General features: G+C 46.5%; 1 protein-coding gene and 1 pseudogene across 1 annotated transcript; one reads left to right on the top strand and one right to left on the bottom strand.

Annotated features, from left to right (window-relative positions):
• Window positions 1–290: 290 nt before the first annotated feature.
• On the bottom strand, window positions 291–10,645 carry LOC109749206 (ABC transporter F family member 3-like; annotated as a pseudogene).
• A 4,077-nt stretch (window positions 10,646–14,722) lies between these two features.
• On the top strand, window positions 14,723–15,829 carry LOC109749207 (uncharacterized). The gene is made up of 3 exons (XM_020308185.4): window positions 14,723–15,141; window positions 15,219–15,357; window positions 15,444–15,829. The coding sequence occupies exons 1-3, from the start codon at window positions 15,029–15,031 to the stop codon at window positions 15,690–15,692; spliced, it is 501 nt and encodes a 166-aa protein (XP_020163774.1). The 5' UTR covers window positions 14,723–15,028; the 3' UTR covers window positions 15,693–15,829.
• The last annotated feature ends 4,070 nt before the right edge of the window (window positions 15,830–19,899 follow it).

The raw sequence follows: 19,899 nt of genomic DNA, 5'->3' as shown, positions 1-19,899 counted from the left end.
GCAGGTCGTTGAATGAGCATACGTCGCGTGTGTGAGTGGCCTGTGTGCCAGCCATGGCATTGTGTATACCCTCTGTATATGTATCTGAAGTTCTGAACCGTGCCTGTTATCTGAAGAAATACAGACTGTTGTGAATCTCACCTACAGTACTAGTGCTCCGCTCCTCGTCTCATCCCCTTCCAAACTCCTTCCTCCACTGATCAATCTGTGACTCTGAGGAATCCACATTGGGGCCTCACAGTGAAAGAGATATGTATGTCACACAAAACGGAAAACAAACAGCAACAGGGTTTACCGGGAACGCATCAAGATCCAAACGACTACAAATAGATGGGTTTTATCTCGTTTCGCTCCTTGCAAACACAAAAAATGTTATTTGCATGGCTTATTCATCCATAAAGCCAGTAAGATTAACAACAGCACGACACGCCTCCAGAGTAACTGAACATTAAAAGACAGGTGACCACAAGTTTCTGTTTCAGAACAGAAAACGCAGGCTAAATCAGGCACATGCTGTGTTTAATTAAGGTTATCTCTGGTACAAGATGTCAACTTACTGACCTTGAAATCCATCCACAGTATTGATTTCCATCTCAGCAACAATCTCAAGCCACAAAAAAAATTGAACCTCAAGCACAGCTAAGAGAGTTGACTTGTTTATGGAGCTATGATCCCTAATATCTTTCTACAGGAGAAATCTGATGTATATCTGTTCACAAAGCAAGTATAGAAACCTCAGTTACCTGCAAAATAAGACCGCCCCTCAAGTAGGCAGGCAAAATAAGACCATCTCAAGTAGGTGGCGAAACCATGAAAGCAAAGACAATACCCTTGTTCTTTAAAGATGACAGTATTTCAAGTGCTGCATCACCTTCTAATTGATTACAGAGTGACTGTGCAGCAGCATTTGTTCCACACATAGTTTTAAATATAGCGGGCTATGACTCTTGGCGGCGGACCACTTCTAAATGCTATGTCATGCTATTTAAAATCATGGTTCCACAACGCTTACGACCATCAGCAATATCGAAGAACATGAATGGACCAAGACAATTGTGATCATAGAATAACCTGATTTCTCAGTCTTCTGAGCACCATCCAGCTGTTTATTCATACGGTGGGAATCTGCTAATGTCAGGATCCATTCGGTACTGCAGACAAGATACAGTAATTGATGAGAAATTAGCATACAGCCTGCAGTTAATAGCTCTTCTCAGTTCTCACATGCAAATTTGGCAATTCATTAAGGGCTACATACTGAAACAAGACACAGGAACTCTGTATGAGCATATTCAAACTTCAGAAAAAACTGCAGACCTTGTTACTTGTAATCATGTTAATAAGGTTGCTATCATTTTCACATAAAATTGCATAAGGTTGCTCATCATTGGAAGCAGACCATTTTTAAGACATAAAGTAAAAACGAAGTTGGTGGCACACAGAAAACTAAAATCACCTATCATTACAACTTGGTTTGCCATGTATTTTAATAAGGAACATTCAGGGAACTAATAAATGGTCTACTTGAGTGCTAGTGAGGCAAAATGCTAAAGCTATGGATTCTCAAGCAGAGAGGCACTCCTCGAAACCAAACCATTTTAGTGACCCAAACATGATACATAAGATCTTTAAAAGGATTTCAATTGAATTTGAACAGTCTTTTAACTCCACTGTCATATGCAAGAGTTATGGCTGGCCTGTTTAGTGAGCATAATAACAAGATAACCACTCTTTGTAGGGGTTCAAATAGGCTGTCAACCAAGACATCACGGTAGCAGGTAGCTGCTTTGGATCACCAACCTTAAAAAGAGACGTTACTATTCTGCACTGTAATGTTTGCTTCATATGTAAGACAGAGCACGCTACCATTCTGCACTTAGTTCCTTTCGACTTGAGTAGCTGAAGTGGAATCAAAATAGCAGGCTCAAGAGCCTAAAGGAGTAAACCAAAAGAAGCCCACTGTTCAGCATAATAAATATAAAATATAAAGCTAGCTTTATTTGAAAGAGAGTAGTTAGTATCGAGAGTCTGAAACCCCACCTGTGCAGCTTCATCGATAACAACATCAAACAAAGCTTGCTCAGAGAAATTCCCATATTTCAAAGGCTGAAGCAGTTTCCGAGCAAACTCAATAAATATCACCTCCACACCCACCTTGTGTTGTCACAGCAATTTCTGCTTCTCCAAGAATTGACTTCCTAGAAGAGGCACTAATATCACTACGTGTCTGCTGTTTTAAGGACACATGTCTATCTTCAAATGGCATTCTTTGGACAGAGTGATTTTTCAACAGATCTGAAGCAGTAAATCCGTCATCCTCCTTCACTGAAGACAAAACTTCCTCACTAAGAAGAATTATGTGTTCAATGTCTGACCCGTGAGAGGGCTTCATGGTTAAAAGATTGTCCCAGCCAGTATATCCCTCTTGATCTGTGTGGATAATCAGAGAAGGGATGGTGTCAATTGATTTTGTGGGCGCCTTCTTGAACACCGCGAGATTAAGATTAGAAATTCTCACTTGAAGTTCATCCGTATTACTACATCTGAAAGGAAGATAAAAATTATTACCAGACATTTCATCAAAGTTCTAAAATATGTCCAGAATTAAATTGAAAAAAGAATAACCATGCGAAGTGGTATCGCCGAGATCTTTAATGCAGAGTTGAATGGTGGCGTCACTATGTGACCCCTTTAATATTTTAAATAAAGAAATCATGCACTGTTTTTAATCAGGCTCTTCTTGCCAAACAGGCTGGCGCTTACTCACTAACCCGCAGTTCCTATGTGCAGGACTCTGATCCATATTACTTGTCGCTCAAACGGATGTATATAGCACTGAAATACGTCTACATGCATCCATTTGAGCAACAAGTAATATGGATTGGAGGGAGTATAAAAATTCAGATTTCCTCCAAGCAAACTGCCCCAAGCGCATGGAGAGGAATCATTTATGGGCTGGAGCTGCCTCGAGAAGGACAGTAGATATATGGCGTATCGGAGATGGAGCTACTGTTTGATATATGGAATGACGGTTGGATACCCCGGGCAGGGACGAAGAGCGGATACGGTCCAGGATCTACTTGAGCCGGGCGGCAATATGTGGAACGATGCTAAGGTGCAGGTTGTATTCCTGCACCGTGACACGAATGGTATCAAGCCAGTTCAGGTGGGTGGACCAGGCAAGGAGGATTATGTGGCATGGAACTTCACTAAAGATGGCAGATTCACGGTGAAATCAGCATACCACGTGAAGATGCAGAACATTAGCATGTCAGGGAACAGGACTGGCAGTTCTTCTACTACCTGCAGCTCTCACAAAGGCTGGCTAGCACTATGGAATGTGGACGTAGCACAAAAAATTAAGATCCATATTGGTTCACTATGGATTTTGATCACTTTGCATATTAAAAATCAGCTAATTTGGCGAGTACAGAACTTCCCAAAAAGGAAAAGATAAGCTGCATATTGGTGCATAAAAACAACCCTCTGTACGGCATGCGCTCCGCATTCGAAGTAGGGCTCTTTTGATGTGCATCTTACATATCTTAAAAGAAATTAGGAAGAAAGACATTGCTGAATAAATATTAGTGTGGCTAGATATTCTTCAATAGTAGTGTGACTGTTCTCTGGTTGCTAAGTCATACTTCATGCTGATATTTGTCAGAAAAAAGAGCCCAGCAATAGAAGTTTATGTTTGACAGGGCAATCAGTACTGTTAATGTTGCAGAAGAGGATAAGTAAATAAAAGTGTAACATAAATGGAACATACTTTGAACATTATGAAAATAACTTCTGCACCATGACAGGACGGGTCATATTCCTTGGGCTGAATCATTGCATTGATCTGTTCAAGGTGCTTCATAACTCTGTCTTCATCAAGATGCCATAATACCTTCGGAAGGGGGTCAATATTCAATACTACCTGACCGGCATTCAGTATCAAAAGATTCCTGTGCCTGATGGTGTTCACACACACACGCACACACACACACACACACACACTGTGCGAATGCCCAGTTCTTGAGAAATCCGTGACCATATTGTTCTAACGAGTGAGTTTTCCTGCTCATCAAAGTGACCATGGAATATTTCTTAAAAAAAGGTCCCATAATATCAGCATATGCTCTTCTTTTGGCAAACTTCCCAGAGAATCAAAACAATGTGAAAACCTGCAGGTGATTCGACAAATGAAGTTAGATTTTGTTAGGATAATCAGAAGAATTATCACTTTTATAAACAGTGTTATTAAACTAGCTAATAAAGTAAATGAGACACTCTTGACTCCAGAAATAAGACCAAATGGCATCAACCAAAGTAACAGGACACAATTTTTGGTGTTCCAATGCAACTCAATTTCAGATGAAGACCAAATGACATCAACCAAAGTAACACGACACAATTTCTTTACAGGTGTACAAACTGAAGCCTGTATTATCATTTACTTAAATATTGTTTCAAGCTGCTTTCTGATATATAGAAAAAAAAAACACAAGAGTAGTTTTGTTTTCCTGCAAACAACATTAGAGTACAGAAACAAGAATCATGATATGTGGGATGGAGTTGACAAGTTGAATCTAGGTCCTTGAACTTCATATCCAATAAGTGGTCTATTTTTGCAGTATTCTGTCAGTTGATGTCCAGCTATAACCTTTCGAATTTTAAATGAATATCCCTATGAGAATTTTTGTTGTCAAACCCGACAAGTCGACATTGTAATCATTCAGTTTTGCATATCACAAGCGCCTGTACAATATACCATTGGACTCTAAACTTGGTACCCACAGGTCTAGCTTTGTGTGCATCACAAATCTTGTGAACAAGGTGCTTTCCAAACTCCAAAGTTCACAATTCCTATCAACCCATTATAGTGTCAGAAGACTTCCAAAAGCACGAATTCCAAGGTGACGATGCTCCTGCAGGAGTTCCCATTGCACAGCATGGGCGCACAGCCAGCTCTATCCGCGTAACCTAATCCAACCAACCAACAAAAATCAGAGGCCCGTCACCATGCAGCAGGCATTACTGCATTGCTCGTTTCAACCGGCAGTATTCTAAACCTAAGGATGGCAATGGGTCGGGTTTGGATCGGGTTGAACAATATCAAATCCATATCCATATCCATGAAGACAGTCTTTGCCCGCCCATGAAAAAATCCACGGGTGAAAAATTGTGTCCATGTCCAAACCCGATGGATATCCATACCCACTGGATATCCATTGGGTCCTCTCAAGACATATAAGTAAGACATAACACAATGTTAACATAAGCTCTTCCATTCTTCACCTGTGGCACGCTAGGCTTCACTTATGGTAAACATCAACTTATGGTAAATCAACGTCCACTAACAACCTAAGATCATTTAGTCTTTTTTCAACAGATGAGAATGACGAGTCATTTAACAAGGAGATAAAAATAAGGGAAGGGGCGTTCGAGTATGTTAGGGGGTATTGAATGTCAACTAATAAAAGTTACGATGGGGATTGTGTAATTTCTTTTGCATGTTTTAGATAACAAAGTGTAAAATTGCAGTGGGACATGTGTAGGGGTAGCAGTTTTTTGCCCATTAAGTCATACTATCGGGTCGGGTTTGGATATATCCATGGGTACAAGATTATATCCATGCCCTACCCACCAGCAATCAGATCGGGTTTGGGCGCCGCCCATGGACACAAAAGCATATCCAAACCCTATCCATTCGGGTCGGATATCCATGGATATCCATGTCCATGGATAAAATTGCCATCCTTGTCTAAACCTGGACCATGATTCATTCGTGAAGCAGAGAGCAACTAGGGGTGAGGGCAATCAGAGCCGTACCACTCCTTGGCCTGGGGGTCTCTTCTTAGGCTTCCAGTGGTGGCGGCGGCGATGCTGCGCACGCGAGATACAAGACAGAACGGCGTAGTTGAAAGATATAGGCGCAAACAGAAACTTGAAAGATATCCAATCTTCATGACAAGAGCCTCACGTGGAAGAATATAGATAAGCATAATTAATTCCAGTGTGAACTGTTGAATACATACTTGAAAGTGATCTAGAAGAAGTTCCAAGAGGCTAAAAGAAAGATGTGCCTAAGAACTAGTATGCCCTAGTGTCATACTTAGGTACCGAAGTTCAACAGAATTCAGTAAAGCATGGAATCTTATATTGAAGATGTAGGATATGCAACTAATCTATATGCAGAAAGAGATCTTATGTCACCATGTACAAATGTAAAATCTTTGACATGATTTTTATCTAAAGCTCATAAGTCAATCAAATATGATGACTTGATACGGACAGTGGCAGAACTCGGTGCACATGTAGGTTCAACTTCTCCCAATTGTCATAACAAAATATGACAGATACAATAAGATATACATAGAACAGTCATATGCATTGCACATGTAAACAAAAAAAGAAGTCAGCAAAAAAACCAGTAATCACAGAAACAGTATTACATATATGCAGGTGGCCAAAATCATGTGTGCAGCCAGTCAAATAACACATGACAATGCTTATATAAGATTAATCGTTGCAGTTTGGTTTCTTTACCTTTTTTATAGGCATACTCTCAGCTATCAAGTGAATGAAATTGAGAACCTAGTAGCAGCAAAACACCATGTTTAAGTAGCAACCAATAAACCATACCCAGAAGTCAATCAATGCAATATGGGTTATTTGACTGCACTGTACATTTTGATATTTCCTAGTGCAATTTTGCTTTCGCCTCTGAGCTAAGATCAGTTAGAGTTATTTGAATCTAAAGTTGGTGTCCTGCTCAAGCTTAAACAATGGAAGTAGGACCTAGGCCAGACTGGCACACAAGCTCTGCTTGCCTACAATTGCTACTCTATTATGATTTCAAGCGAATAACCATATTCAGTACTGTATAATTCAATAGCATTAGATCAGCGTCAGATAAGCTTGTATGCTAAACAGACTAGCATCATAAAGAGACATACGGTGCACTTGAAAAGTCCAAGGGACAATGAGGACTGCATGCTTTTGGAAAGGAAACTATATCAGACCTTAATTAAAACCTATGTGGTTGCTTACAGTGTGGTGCAGACCACCTTTCAACTCTCTTTTCGACACTCAGCACAATTTTCTTAAAGGGGGTGATTACGTACTTTGAGGGCTAATCGTACACACTAGATGCAGAAAGCCAAAAACCAACCTGCATGTGCCCTCTAGCCTTCTCATATGTTTCGAAGGCTTTCAGCTGATTCTTTGAGGTGCTCCCCCTTGTCCTCTCAAATGTGTCAGTCACCTTCGTAGGCATGTAGGTGAAGAACGTCGGTGACAACCTAAGAAATGTTTTCCCCCAGTTATTCAGTTATTAAGATGAAAAAATAATACATGTTGTTCATGCAAGTGTACTAAATATGAGTAAGAAAATCATGTCGATATCAGCTACTGCATAATGATACTGTGAGTTCCTAGTTTCCTACCGTATTCAGAAACTCTCTGAGCATGGCACACAACAATGAATGCCTTTGGCCACTTCAGGAGATATGTTTCTAAATTTCTAACCATAACACAGCATGGAGATAAAGATGGTTCTGCAAAGTAATGGCTTGTTAGCATTAGGATGTGGCAGCAAGAGAAGAGAATCAACAATATATATTAAATATTCTGAACTCGCTGTTGGCTCATCAAATAGCAGTAAATCTGGCTCAGTGAATAGAGCACGTGCTAGCACTATTCTCGAAAATGATCTTGTATTTCTGCATTGCACTTCTGGAGTGAAACTGAGACCCTGTAAAGATTTCAAACAATCAGAACAGTTCAATGTTAGTATGTAAGAATTATACCTCTTTAAATCAAGGCAAGTACTAGCTACTACGAGAGAAATGACAGCAATAGCATATCAATTATACCATGCTGTACAAATGGGACAATCAAGAACAGATCACCAAGCAATGGATGTCAACAAAGAAACATACCTCCAGGATTGATGCCGCACGAGCTTCTGCTGCATCTGCATCAACAGGTTCAAGTCACTTGTATATCTCGTCAAGCCTCTTGCTGATAGCATCTTTGTCACATCACCCTTGCTCTTGTCTAGGCTCTGTTTTGACTCTGCCTCATTCTCTAGATCTTTCTGCATAAGAGTAGCAGACTATAAGCAAATTGACAAAAAAAGAACTCAAAAAAAAAAAAGGTGAATGACCCAGAAGAGAGGAACACATTAGCTAGTAAGGACATGTAGAAAGCTGATTATGCAGTAGTTAACCAGTAACTGACCCAGATGGGCCTCTTCATGCATAAGTTGGACCCGCTCAACATCAGCATTCAGTGCACACTGCAAAGCTGTTGTGTCATCACCCGTGACCTCTTGTTCAACATGCAATATCTGGCAGTTCTTAGGAATTCCATCAATTGCATGATGAGCCATAGCTCTGAGAAGAGGAGTCTTTCCAGTACCATTTCTTCCAACAAGACCTGAAATGGTATGTAAATAAACTAAATCACTGAAGGAAAAAAGGATTAGGAACTGATATGGCAATATTTCAAGGGGTAGAGGTGCTTGTATGCCCAACATGTAACACTTTGATATTTGTGCTCCCTTGTTCCAAAGCTATTTCTGGAGAGTTTCTACGCACCACATAGTTTCCCATAATAAAAATAAAAAAGCAATGAGACCATCCTGAGCAAGCAAAGTGTCCTGAGCAAGTGGGACCCTAGAGAGCCTCCTCAATAGGTGGAAACTTGAGACATACTGTATGTGGTAAGCTAAGTCGTAACTCACCAATGTGCCTTCCAAAAGCGAGCGTTAAGGTGACATCTTGGATAAGATCACAACCTCCAAAAATATTCCAAAAAGAACTCTTCCAACTGGAGGCATTCCAGCTCTGAGTACCCTAATTTCGGCAACATGCATTTGGTACTGGCCCTTCACCAACAAGAAACACGACATACAATATACATCAGGTTTAATGAGGAGGGAAGGCATTTTCAAATTGAACATACAGTTCTGTCCAAGTGGGGAAACACACTAAGCACTACATTTCTACTGAAATTCGTATTGGACAAACAAATGGCACCAAGACTGTTATCTGGCAATCTAGGAGCAAACAATTTACCTCTCTTTGCCTCTCTTGGTTTCTCTTGTTCCGTTCAATCTTGGCTTTGTCACGACAGGACAGCAAGGGCGCATCGAAGATATTCTCTGACTTCCTCAGCGCGACCTCCTCCTCCATCCCCGTGTTCATGCGCAGAGGGTGGCAAGGCTGCGCACGGCTTCACAATTTCTCATAGTGCAGACCTATATCGAAAAGGAAATGAAAAGGCATTAGACTCATGTTGGATCAAAATCAAACAATCCCGCTACTTCTCCGCCCCCGAATCCATATGTGTGTTTGAGAGGGGTCATAAAGGCCAGTGACTAGCAGCTAAAAGCCATTACAGGACACATCAGGGACTGCGGTCATGAATGCATACTCTGAATGGATGGCTACCAGATGATGTTACCGCTAAGCTGGGTTTTCTAGACACACATCGAATCTGAGCTAGAACCGAAACCTAGGGTCATCAAATCGAGCCTCCACCCAATCAGCCCAGATTGGGGAAGCGAAATGGCGACCGGGTGGATTGGGCGGGCGCGGGGGAGAGCGGTTCGGTACCTCGAGGCAGTGCTCGCGGGCGGTCGTAGACGTAGCGGGCGTCGATGAGGAGGTCGCCGAGGGCGTCGAAGTTGCCGTGCCCATCGGAGGGGCCGAAGTCGAAGTCCTGATCGGCGAGGGCGTTGGCGATGTAGGAGACGATGGGGTCGTCCACCTCGTCGGCGACAGAGTCGCCCAGCACCTCCCGCACCACCCCCATGCTCGTCTCCACCAGCTCCGCCTTCGCGCGAGCGAGCTAGAGCGGCGGCGGCGGCGGCGGAGCGGGGGAAGAGGTTTGCGTCGGTCGGAGCCCGTGCGTGCGAAGAGCTGGGTGAGATTTTTTTTTTCTTTTATTAGAAGGGCTTCTTTTTCCTTTTTTTTTTTAGTTTTATTGCTGATAGTCCACATGGACTGGCATTACAAAGGAATCATCGGGTTGGATCATCCAAATGTATCTCCCCTGATCAAGAGTAATCTATCGACGTCGCTATTAGCAGCTCGGCCTTCAAAAATAAATTTATAAATTAAATATTAAAGCCATGTTCTTAATCTCAGCGATGATGGTGTCATAAGCACCCTTGGTTCCTTTCTGAATATCATTCACTATTTGTTTCGAGTCCGATGCTATTATGAAGCTTTGTAACATCAAATCATCCGCTAATGGAAAGGCCTCACGACGTGTGAAGCTTTCATTGTTGCAGCATCATTAATTTCATAATCACCAATGAAGAACTTTCCATGAAATTTTCATTGCCATCACTGCAAACAGCAGCTGAAGGACTCTTATTATGATTCCTTACAATGCTAGCGTCTCCGTGGATCTTCATAAGACATGGAGGTGGAGCCCTGGGCCGCGTGGATACTTCATTGTAAAGGGCTTTTTTTTCAAGACAGATTGTGCTTCTTTCTCTAAAACAGGACGTGCCGCTTCCTAACGCACCAATTGGGCGGCCAGCTATACATGGCTTCAGGGCAATTCCACCGCACGACTCCGAACGGACGTCCCTTTTGTCCGGATTTCGTCCGTTTGGGGTAGCGATGGGTGACAAAATGGACATCCGTGTCCGGCTGTTATTGGACGCGCCTAACGCAGCAGATGACCCTATCTTGTCCGTCTGCACTACGCACGCCACGTCCCGACCCCAGCCACACGCATGCGGCCCCAGAGCATGCGCCGCCTCGCCGAAGGCAGCAGCAGCCAACCCGCTCGTCGCGCCGCGCCCTGGCCCGGCCGCCGCAAGCTCCGCCGCGCGCGCACCCGCGCCCCGGCCGCCGCGAGCGAGCTCGGCCGCGCCCGCGCCCTCCGCCGCTCCCCGGCCGCCGCGAACGAGCTCAGCCCGCGCGCCCGCGCCCCGCCCGCCCGCGCCGCGCCCTCCGCCCCGCCCCGCTCCGCGGGCGCGTCGCTCACCACCAGCCGCCCCGCGCGCGCCCGCCTCGTCGTCGATCGCCTCGCCCCGATCGCACCTCGCCTGTCGGTCACCTCTCCCCGCGCGCGCCCGCCTCGCCTGCCGGCACGTGCCCCCGCCTCCCGTGCTCGCCCGTGCCGCGCCGCCGCAGCGCCGGCCCTACCGCGTTTTGCCGAGGAGCCGCTGCTGTTGTAGCTGCTGTGACGAGGAGAGAGAGAGAAAAGGGAGAGAGAGACCGGTGGGAGTGATGGGTGGGTGACAAGTGGGTCCAGGCCCGGACAAGCGCGGCCAGGGAGGAGCAGAAAGCGTCCGCTCGATGTCCGCTCGACCGCAAAGCCAAACCAAATTTGCGCTCGGGATGGGGAAAAGCGGACTAGAAACGGACGTTTTTTTTGGATGGGTTTGCGTGTTGGGCCGCTTCATTTGTCCGTTTAGACCCAAACGGACAGACCCGGACGATTTGGAGTCGTGCGGTGGAGTTGGTCTCAGGAGCCCACATGGCCACCAGCGAGCCCTCGGAAAAAAACAGGCCACCAGCGGAAGTGACTTACTACTTCTGTAAACAAAGTTTTCTATGGGGTGCCCACGGTTTCTTTTTTTAAACATCATCCGGCGACATTAGAAGCTTTGGCAGTCCAAGAGGGCCTAGCGCAAGCTGATGATTCGTATGGGAGGATGATCGAGGTGGCATCGGACTGCAAGGTGATAGTTGTTGACATCAGACAGAAGAATGCAACGATATATGGAGCAATCACAGGGGAAATCAAAGCTTAGACAGTCCACTTTTATTACTTGTAATATAGTTCATGAATTTAGGAGTTTGAATATCGAGGCTCACAAACTTGCGATGGCACCTCATCGGTTATAATTTACTTAGAGCATCTCTAGCAGACCCCGTATATCGCCGACCCGTAAAACTCGATTATAGTTCGCGAAAAATGGTTTTGCGGGCCGGCGCAGACCCCGCATAGCGGAACTGTAAAACGGAATATTCGCGGATATTCCGTTTTAGAGTTTCGCTATGCGGGGTCTGCTTGGCTGTCGCTCACGTCAGCCCTCATATTAGATGCGGTTTTATCTGAATTTGACACATATGCACATATTCAAAATTACTAATTTGCAATATAAGAAAAATGTCAATATTACAATACAATATTCATCCAAATTACAATAATTATTCAAATCACTGAAGCAAACTAAATAATTCAATACAAAACTTGTCCTGAATACAAATCACACATGGACTAAATAATCCAAGTACAAACTCACCGCCAGCTCGGGGGCGGTGGCTCTCCGGCGGTGGATCCCGAGGCGGCGACGACGACTAGGGGCGGCTCGGAGGCGATGGATCCCGGGCGGCGACGGCGAGTAGGGGCGGCTCGGATCGGCGGATCCGGGGAGCCGGTGCAGCGGCTCGGTGGAAGAGGGTAGTGTTGGGAAACGCAGTAATTTCAAAAATAATCCTACGCACACACAAGATCCATCTAGGTGATGCATAGCAACGAGAGGGGAGAGTGTTGTCCACGTATCCTCGTAGACCGAAAGCGGAAGCGTTATGACAACGCAGTTGATGTAGTCGTACGTCTTCACGAACCGACCGATCCTAGCACCGAAGGTACGGCACCTCCGCGATCTGCACACGTTCAGCTCGGTGACGTCCCACGAACTCTAGATCCAGCTGAGGGTCGAGGGAGAGTTTCGTCAGCATGACGGCGTGGTGACGGTGATGATGAAGCTACCGGCGCAGGGCTTCGCCTAAGCACCGCAATGATATGACCGAGGTGAAAATCTGTGGAGGAGGGCACCGCACACGGCTAAACAATCAACTTGTGTGTATGGGGTGCCCCCCTCCCCCGTATGTAAAGAAGTGGAGGAGGGGAGGGCCGGCCCTCTCATGGCGCGCCCAGGGGGAGTCCTACTCCCAGTATGAGTAGGTTTCCCCCCTTCCCTAGTTGGAGTAGGAGAAGAAGGAAGAGGGAGAGGGAGAGAAGGAAAGGGGGGCCGGCCCCCCTCCCAATTCGGATTGGGCTTGGGGGAGGGGGTTCCGGCCCCACCTTGGCCGCCTCCTCCTCTCTTCCACCATGGCCCATTAAGGCCCATTAACTCTCCGGGGAGTTCCGGTAACCCCCCGGTACTCCAGTAAATGCCCGAACTCACCTGGAACCATTCCGATGTCCAAACATAGCCTTCCAATATATCGATCATTATGTCTCGACCATTTCGAGACTCCTCGTCATGTCCGCGATCACATCCGGGACTCCGAACAACCTTCGGTACATCAAAACACATAAACTCATAATACCGATCGTCATCGAACGTTAAGCGTGCGGACCCTACGGGTTCGAGAACTATGTAGACATGACCGAGACTCATCTCCGGTCAATAACCAATAGCGGCACCTGGATGCTCATATTGGTTCCTACATATTCTACGAAGATCTTTATCGGTCAAACCGCATAACAACATACGTTGTTTCCTTTGTCATCGGTATGTTACTTGCCCGAGATTCGATCGTCGGTATCTCAATACCTAGTTCAATCTCGTTACCGGCAAGTCTCTTTACTCGTTCCGTAATGCATCATCCCGCAACTAACTCATTAGTCACATTGCTTGCAAGGCTTATAATGACGTGCATTACCGAGAGGGCCCAGAGATACCTCTCCGACAATCGGAGTGACAAATCCTAATCTCGATCTATGCCAACTCAACAAACACCATCGGAGACACCTGTAGAGCATCTTTATAATCGCCCAGTTACGTTGTGACATTTGATAGCACACTAAGTGTTCCTCCGGTATTTGGAAGTTGCATAATCTCATAGTCATAGGAACATGTATAAGTCATGAAGAAACCAATAGCAACAAACTAAACGATCATCGTGCTAAGCTAACAGATGGGTCATGTCAATCACATCATTCTCTAATGATGTAATCCCGTTAATCAAATGACAACTCATGTCTATGTCTAGAAAACTTAACCATCTTTGAGCTAGTCAAGTAGAGGCATACTAGTGACACTCGGTTTGTCTATGTATTCACACATGTACTAAGTTTCCGGTTAATACAATTCTAGTATGAATAATAAACATTTATCATGATATAAGGAAATATAAATAACAACTTTATTATTGCTTCTATGGCATATTTCCTTCAGGTAGAGGCGCCCCCGCGGCGCGATTCCGCCCGCAGATTTGGCCAGAATCACTGGCGGCGGACGGGCAGAACCAATGGCGGGCGGCGGCAGAAGGGGGTGGGGAAAGGGCACGGGCTGAAATGTCCCTCCCGCCAACCGCTTTCCTGGGATACGGGGCACCGTAGGGGCGAGGCGAAAACCTGCGTTTTCGCAGGTTGGGATGGGATTTTGCCGTGCCCCTCAAAAAAAATTACGGGTCGGACGCGTTTGCGGGGTCTGGTCGGGTAGCATTTTACGCACCGACCCGTATGTTGGCGGTTCCCGGCTATTTGTTTTTTAAAATTCATTAATTTTGACAAAACATGGATATTTTAAAAATATGAACATATTATTTTTACATTTATGAACACAATTCAAAATTCATGAATGTTTACTAAAACTACTAATGTATACTCCCTTTGTTTCGAAATAATTGTCGATGGAGAAAACTAGTTCAAATTCTGTCACGCTACGATTTTTCTGCACTTTCCGTTTTTACCCTCGTGTCGCCACTCACTCGTCGCTCACACACTTGTCGCTCTCTCTTCTCCTCATCGCCTCACTTCTGCCACCTCACCGGCAACCACCTCGTCGGCCACCACCTCGCCTACTTCGCAGACCACCATCTCTCCCCGTCACTGCCATCTTTCTCCTGCCTCCACTCACACCCGTTGTCCACTCGCACCCCGGCCCGCTCCACTCACACCCCACATCCGAGGTCAAAGCTTCGATTTTTGCTCCGGCGGTGAGCTTCTGGGCGACGGAGGCGCTGGATCTGCGTGCGCCACCGCTTGATCTGTGTGTGCCCGCTCTGGATCTGGCGATGGAGGCGATGAATGCGGTGCGGAAGCGAGCTTTTGGGCGATGGAGCGCTGTTGGTTGGCGACGACGCACTTGACACAGTTGGTCGCTGCTGCCGGGAAGAAGAAGGGCAAAGGGGATGGGGTCGCCGTCGGCCTCGCTAGGCACGGCTGCAGGTACCCCCTCTTACCTCGCCGTCGTCCCCCTTTTCTTCCTGTTGTTCGGTTCTGAATCTAAGCGCGCGCGCGTACAGGCTGGTCCTGGTGGGCGACGAGGGCGCCCTGGCCGCGACAGTGGAGGAGGCGCGGCGCAGCGCGGCGGCCGTCAAGTTCCGCGGCATGGAGGCGGACATCAAGTTCGTCTTGGACGACTACAGGGAGGACATCGGCAAGGTGACCATCTACATCTTCCTCGTCAGCGTTGTCTGCTTTGTTTTCTGACGACAACGTGTTGTTGATCTTGCTGGCTGCCATGGCAGATGAGTGTCTTAAGCAAGGAGGAGCTGGTGCAGGTGTTGCGGCGGCACGGTAGCTCCAGTTTCCGCGGTGTCACCCTGCACAAGTGCGGCAAGTGGGAGGCCACCCCGCCTTCGTGTGCCATTGCCCGAGGCTTTACCGGTAGCGAAGATGGGAAGGGTCACGACATTAGGGGGTCTGCCGGCGGGGGGCTGTCAAACGTTTTTTTGCGCCGATCATTCCAAGTGCTCAAAGTTGCCCTCTTCTTTTAGAAAAAGGTTCATCTCATGTTATGGTAGAGTTTTTGTTATTTTCGTCGTTTAGAACTACCATGTCTAGTCTATATCTCAAGGAGTAGATGATACAAAATTGTTTGAATTGCTTTATATGACAAACACATACATTAATAGCTGACTGAGCGTAGCTTAAATGGCTGGATCCCTTGTGGTGAACCAACCCATCAGGTTCAAGTTCTAAACTTGACACTGGTGCACACATTTTTCTGGATTCATTTCAGTATTTCCAGCGATATTCGTTCAGGGGAGAAGACGTCCATATCCAGCTATGCAACTCTGATGACTTTGTCAATCTTAAAATGATATGTTGCTTTAGTATGTTGAAGCAGCTTAGGTGAAAGGCGAAGAAGGCCCCCTTTCGGGGGGCCCGAGCCATCAGTGAGATACCACCCTAGGATATATCATGGACATGCGGATGCCATTCGTTTACATCCCTAATCATCATACATTTGCGAATGGATAGAGATTGACAAACTGGCTTGATTGAAAATCTGCCAATGTGTCAACTTACTTTAAATCCTTAGTGGTACGAGCAAATATATGTTTGTACGGAAATCTTATCTGGCCAACGTTCACAGGAGAAGGTGGCATTTTAAATGTTTTTGTTGGCAGTTTTAGTTGTGTCAGGTGACAGGTTCTACAGAGCATTTTCTGAAAGGATGTTAAGCCTTCATCTTTTAAGGCTCCGTTCGTAGTGCAGGTACAGAAAGCATAGGAAAGAAAAATTGCGTAGGAATCGGACTGCATGAACAGTTGATAACTTTGGAACTGGAAAAGAAGAGAAAGCAGAGTGGAACTTGCGTTCGGATGGCCTAGAGAGAACGCATGAAGACCAAGTAATGAACAGTAGCGAATACAATATTTTATTTGTACCGTACCTGCCGTTCTCTTCTTGCACCTCGTGAACGGCCACATGATTGAATACTTTATTTTACCCAACAGTGCAATTCCTCTGCTCTTCCTCGGGACTCCGCCCAAAAATGAGCCCCGAGTGGACTTGTTCGTTCCTGTAAAATCTACATGCCTGACGATCCTTTCCGATGGAATGTTAGGTATCTTTCCTTTGAACCCAACAGCTAAAAGGAAAGAAAACCTGTGAAAGCAAACTTTCCTTTGGAATGGCAGCAAATCCCATGAACCGAACGGGGCCTAAAAAATATAATGTTGTTTTAAAGAAACCATCAGTCCACGCACAACTAAAAGTGTCATCAAAATATTCGTAAGTGTCATAAATTTTTTTTAGGTAATAAACACTTTAACCCAAACGCGGCTTGCCCCCGCAAAGAAAAAACGCGGCCTGTACAAGCACTGCCACCGCCCGACGAGTACAGTGGCCGCCCGAAATTTCGTACTCCTCGAAATGGCTGTGAAAGAAGAAGTGTCCCATCGACGGAAACATGGGCACCAACCAATCAAAGGAAGCAATTCTAAAAAAAAAAAGTAGCACACCACGTCAAGCCAGCCAGTGAGAGCGCGCCGCGCCGAATGGTGACGCGGTGTGGCCAATCCGGTGCCATCCAGCGCCCAACTCAGAGGGTGCTGGATACGTTTTAGTCTCATGACTAAAAGTAGTGGGACTAAAACTTGCTACCTCATCCATGCTTGGTTTTAAGTACTAAAGAGACTAAAATCAAGTTAATGAGCATTTATTATTCTTCAAATCCTCCAATTCAGAACTCGCCCGTGTTAAAGGGGAGGAGTTAAATGAGGAGAGAGAGCACTAATCCACATTTTAGTAGGGGTACCCCTGACTAATTTTTTTTAGTCTTAAGACTAGTTTTAGCCCCTCTTTAGTCAGGGGTGCTTGGAACTTTAGCCTCTTAAAGAGACTATTATTAGTCAGACTAAAATAAGTCCCTTGGATCCAAGCACCCTCTAAAACTAGTGGGACTAAAACTTGCTAGCCTCACTCATGCTTGGATTCAAATACTAAAGAGACTAAAATCAAGTTAATGAGCATGTATTATCCTCCAAACCCTCCAATCCAGAACTCGCCTATGTTAAAGGAGAGGAGTTAAATGAGGAGAGAGAGGACTAATCCACATTTTAGTAGGGGTACCCCTGACTAAAAGAATTTAGTCTCAAGACTAGTTTTAGCCCCTCTTTAGTCAGGGATGCTTGGAACTTTAGCATCTTAAAGAGACTATTTTTAGTCAAACAAAAATAAGTCCCTTGGCTCCAAGCACCCTCTCAGCAGCTTCGAGGAGAGAGGAAAGGAAAGGAAAAGAAAGCGGCAGCGAGATCTCAGTGTCCACGTCCAATAACGACCAACGGTAAGAAAAAGGAGATGCGTCACAGGACAGGAGGTATCGATCGAAAGGAGTAAGAGCATCTTCAGCCGCGCCCCCAGAACGGCCTCCCCAGGCGATTTTTTTACGCCGGCGCCGAAAAACGACTCAGTCGCGCCCCCAGGAGCCCGTTTTTCACCGGCTTGGGCCGAAATCAGCGTCGGCGGACCCAGGTCGAACCCGACGCGCCGGGGGCGCCGGGGCGAGTGTTTTGGCGCGAAACGGCCGCGGGCCCGCCGAGTCAGCGAGACAGCCGCTTTGTCGACCTCATCGCCTCAGTTCCCGTGGGAATCAATGCGAAGGTTGCCACGCTGTCGCGTCGGTCGCCCTCCATTGATGCCTCACGGGCGGCGCAGTGAAGACGCCGCCGACGCGCGTCCCGCCCGCATGCCGCCCCCCGGCCACCCCGCTTCGGCTATAAAAAGGCGCCCCTCCCCGCCGGTGAGCGCCACAACCTCCCCCTCTACCTCGAGTGAAAGCCTTTTCCCCGCCGGCGAGCTCTCCCACCACTCCCCTGTTGGAAATATGCCCTAGAGGCAATAATAAAATGATTATTATTGTATTTCCTTGTTCATGATAATTGTCTATTGTTCATGCTATAATTGTATTAACTGGAAACCGTAATACATGTGTGAATACATAGACCACAACATGTCCCTAGTAAGCCTCTAGTTGATAAATAGGTGGTTATGGTTTCCTGACCATGGACATTGGATGTCATTGATAACGGGATCACATCATTAGGAGAATGATGTGATGGACAAGACCCAATCCTAAGCATAGCACAAGATCGTGTAGTTCGTTTGCTAAGAGCTTTTCTAATGTCAAGTATCATTTCCTTAGACCATGAGATTGTGCAACTCCCGGATACCGTAGGAATGCTTTGGGTGTACCAAACGTCACAACGTAACTGGGTGGCTATAAAGGTACACTACAGGTATCTCCGAAAGTGTCTGTTGGGTTGGTACGAATCGAGACTGGGAGTTGTCACTCCGTATGACGGAGAGGTATCTCTGGGCCCACTCGATAATGCATCATCATAATGAGCTCAATGTGACTAAGTAGTTAGTCACGGGATCATGCATTACGGAACGAGTAAAGTGACTTGCCGGTAACGAGATTGAACGAGGTATTGGGATACCGGCGATCGAATCTCGGGCAAGTAACATACCGATTGACAAAGGGAATTGTATACGGGATTGATTGAATCCCCGACATCGTGGCTCATCCGATGAGATCATCGTGGAACATGTGGGAGCCAACATGGGTATCCAGATCCCGCTGTTGGTTATTGGCCGGAGAACGTCTCGGTCATGTCTGCATGGTTCGATGACGCTAGGGTTATAGGGAATAGATATACGTGGTTACCGAATGTTGTTCGGAGTCCCGGATGAGATCCCGGACGTCACGAGGAGTTCCGGAATGGTCCGAAGGTAAAGAACAATATATAGGAAGTGAGGTTTTGGCCACCGGAAGAGTTTCGGGCGTCACCGGTAATGTACCGGGACCACCGGAGGGTTCCGGGGGTCTACCGGGAGGGGCCACCAACCCCGGAGGCCTGCGTGGGCCAAGTGTGGGAAGGGACCAGCCCCTAGGTGGGCTGGTGCGCCTCCCACAAGAGGCCCAAGGCGCAGGGAAGGGGGGAAGGGGGAAAACCCTAGGCGCAGATGGGCCTAAGGCCCACCCTAGGGGGCGCCCCCCTCTCTCCCCCTCTTGGCCGCCCCTCCATCCAATCTAGGTCTGGCCGCCACCCCTAGGGGTGGTAACCCTAGAGGGGGCGCACCCTCCTCCCCTCCTCCTATAAATAGTGGGGGTTTTGGGGTTGCAGAAGACACGAGTCTCCCTCTCTCTTGGCGCAGCCCTACCCCTCTCCCTCCTCGTCTCTCGCAGTGCTT

Source organism: Aegilops tauschii, chromosome 6, assembly GCF_002575655.3.
Source record: "Aegilops tauschii subsp. strangulata cultivar AL8/78 chromosome 6, Aet v6.0, whole genome shotgun sequence".
Taxonomy (NCBI): Eukaryota; Viridiplantae; Streptophyta; class Magnoliopsida; order Poales; family Poaceae; genus Aegilops; species Aegilops tauschii.
The sequence above is the reverse complement of the archived record's forward strand: the minus strand, read 5'-3'. Positions and strand labels throughout refer to the sequence as shown.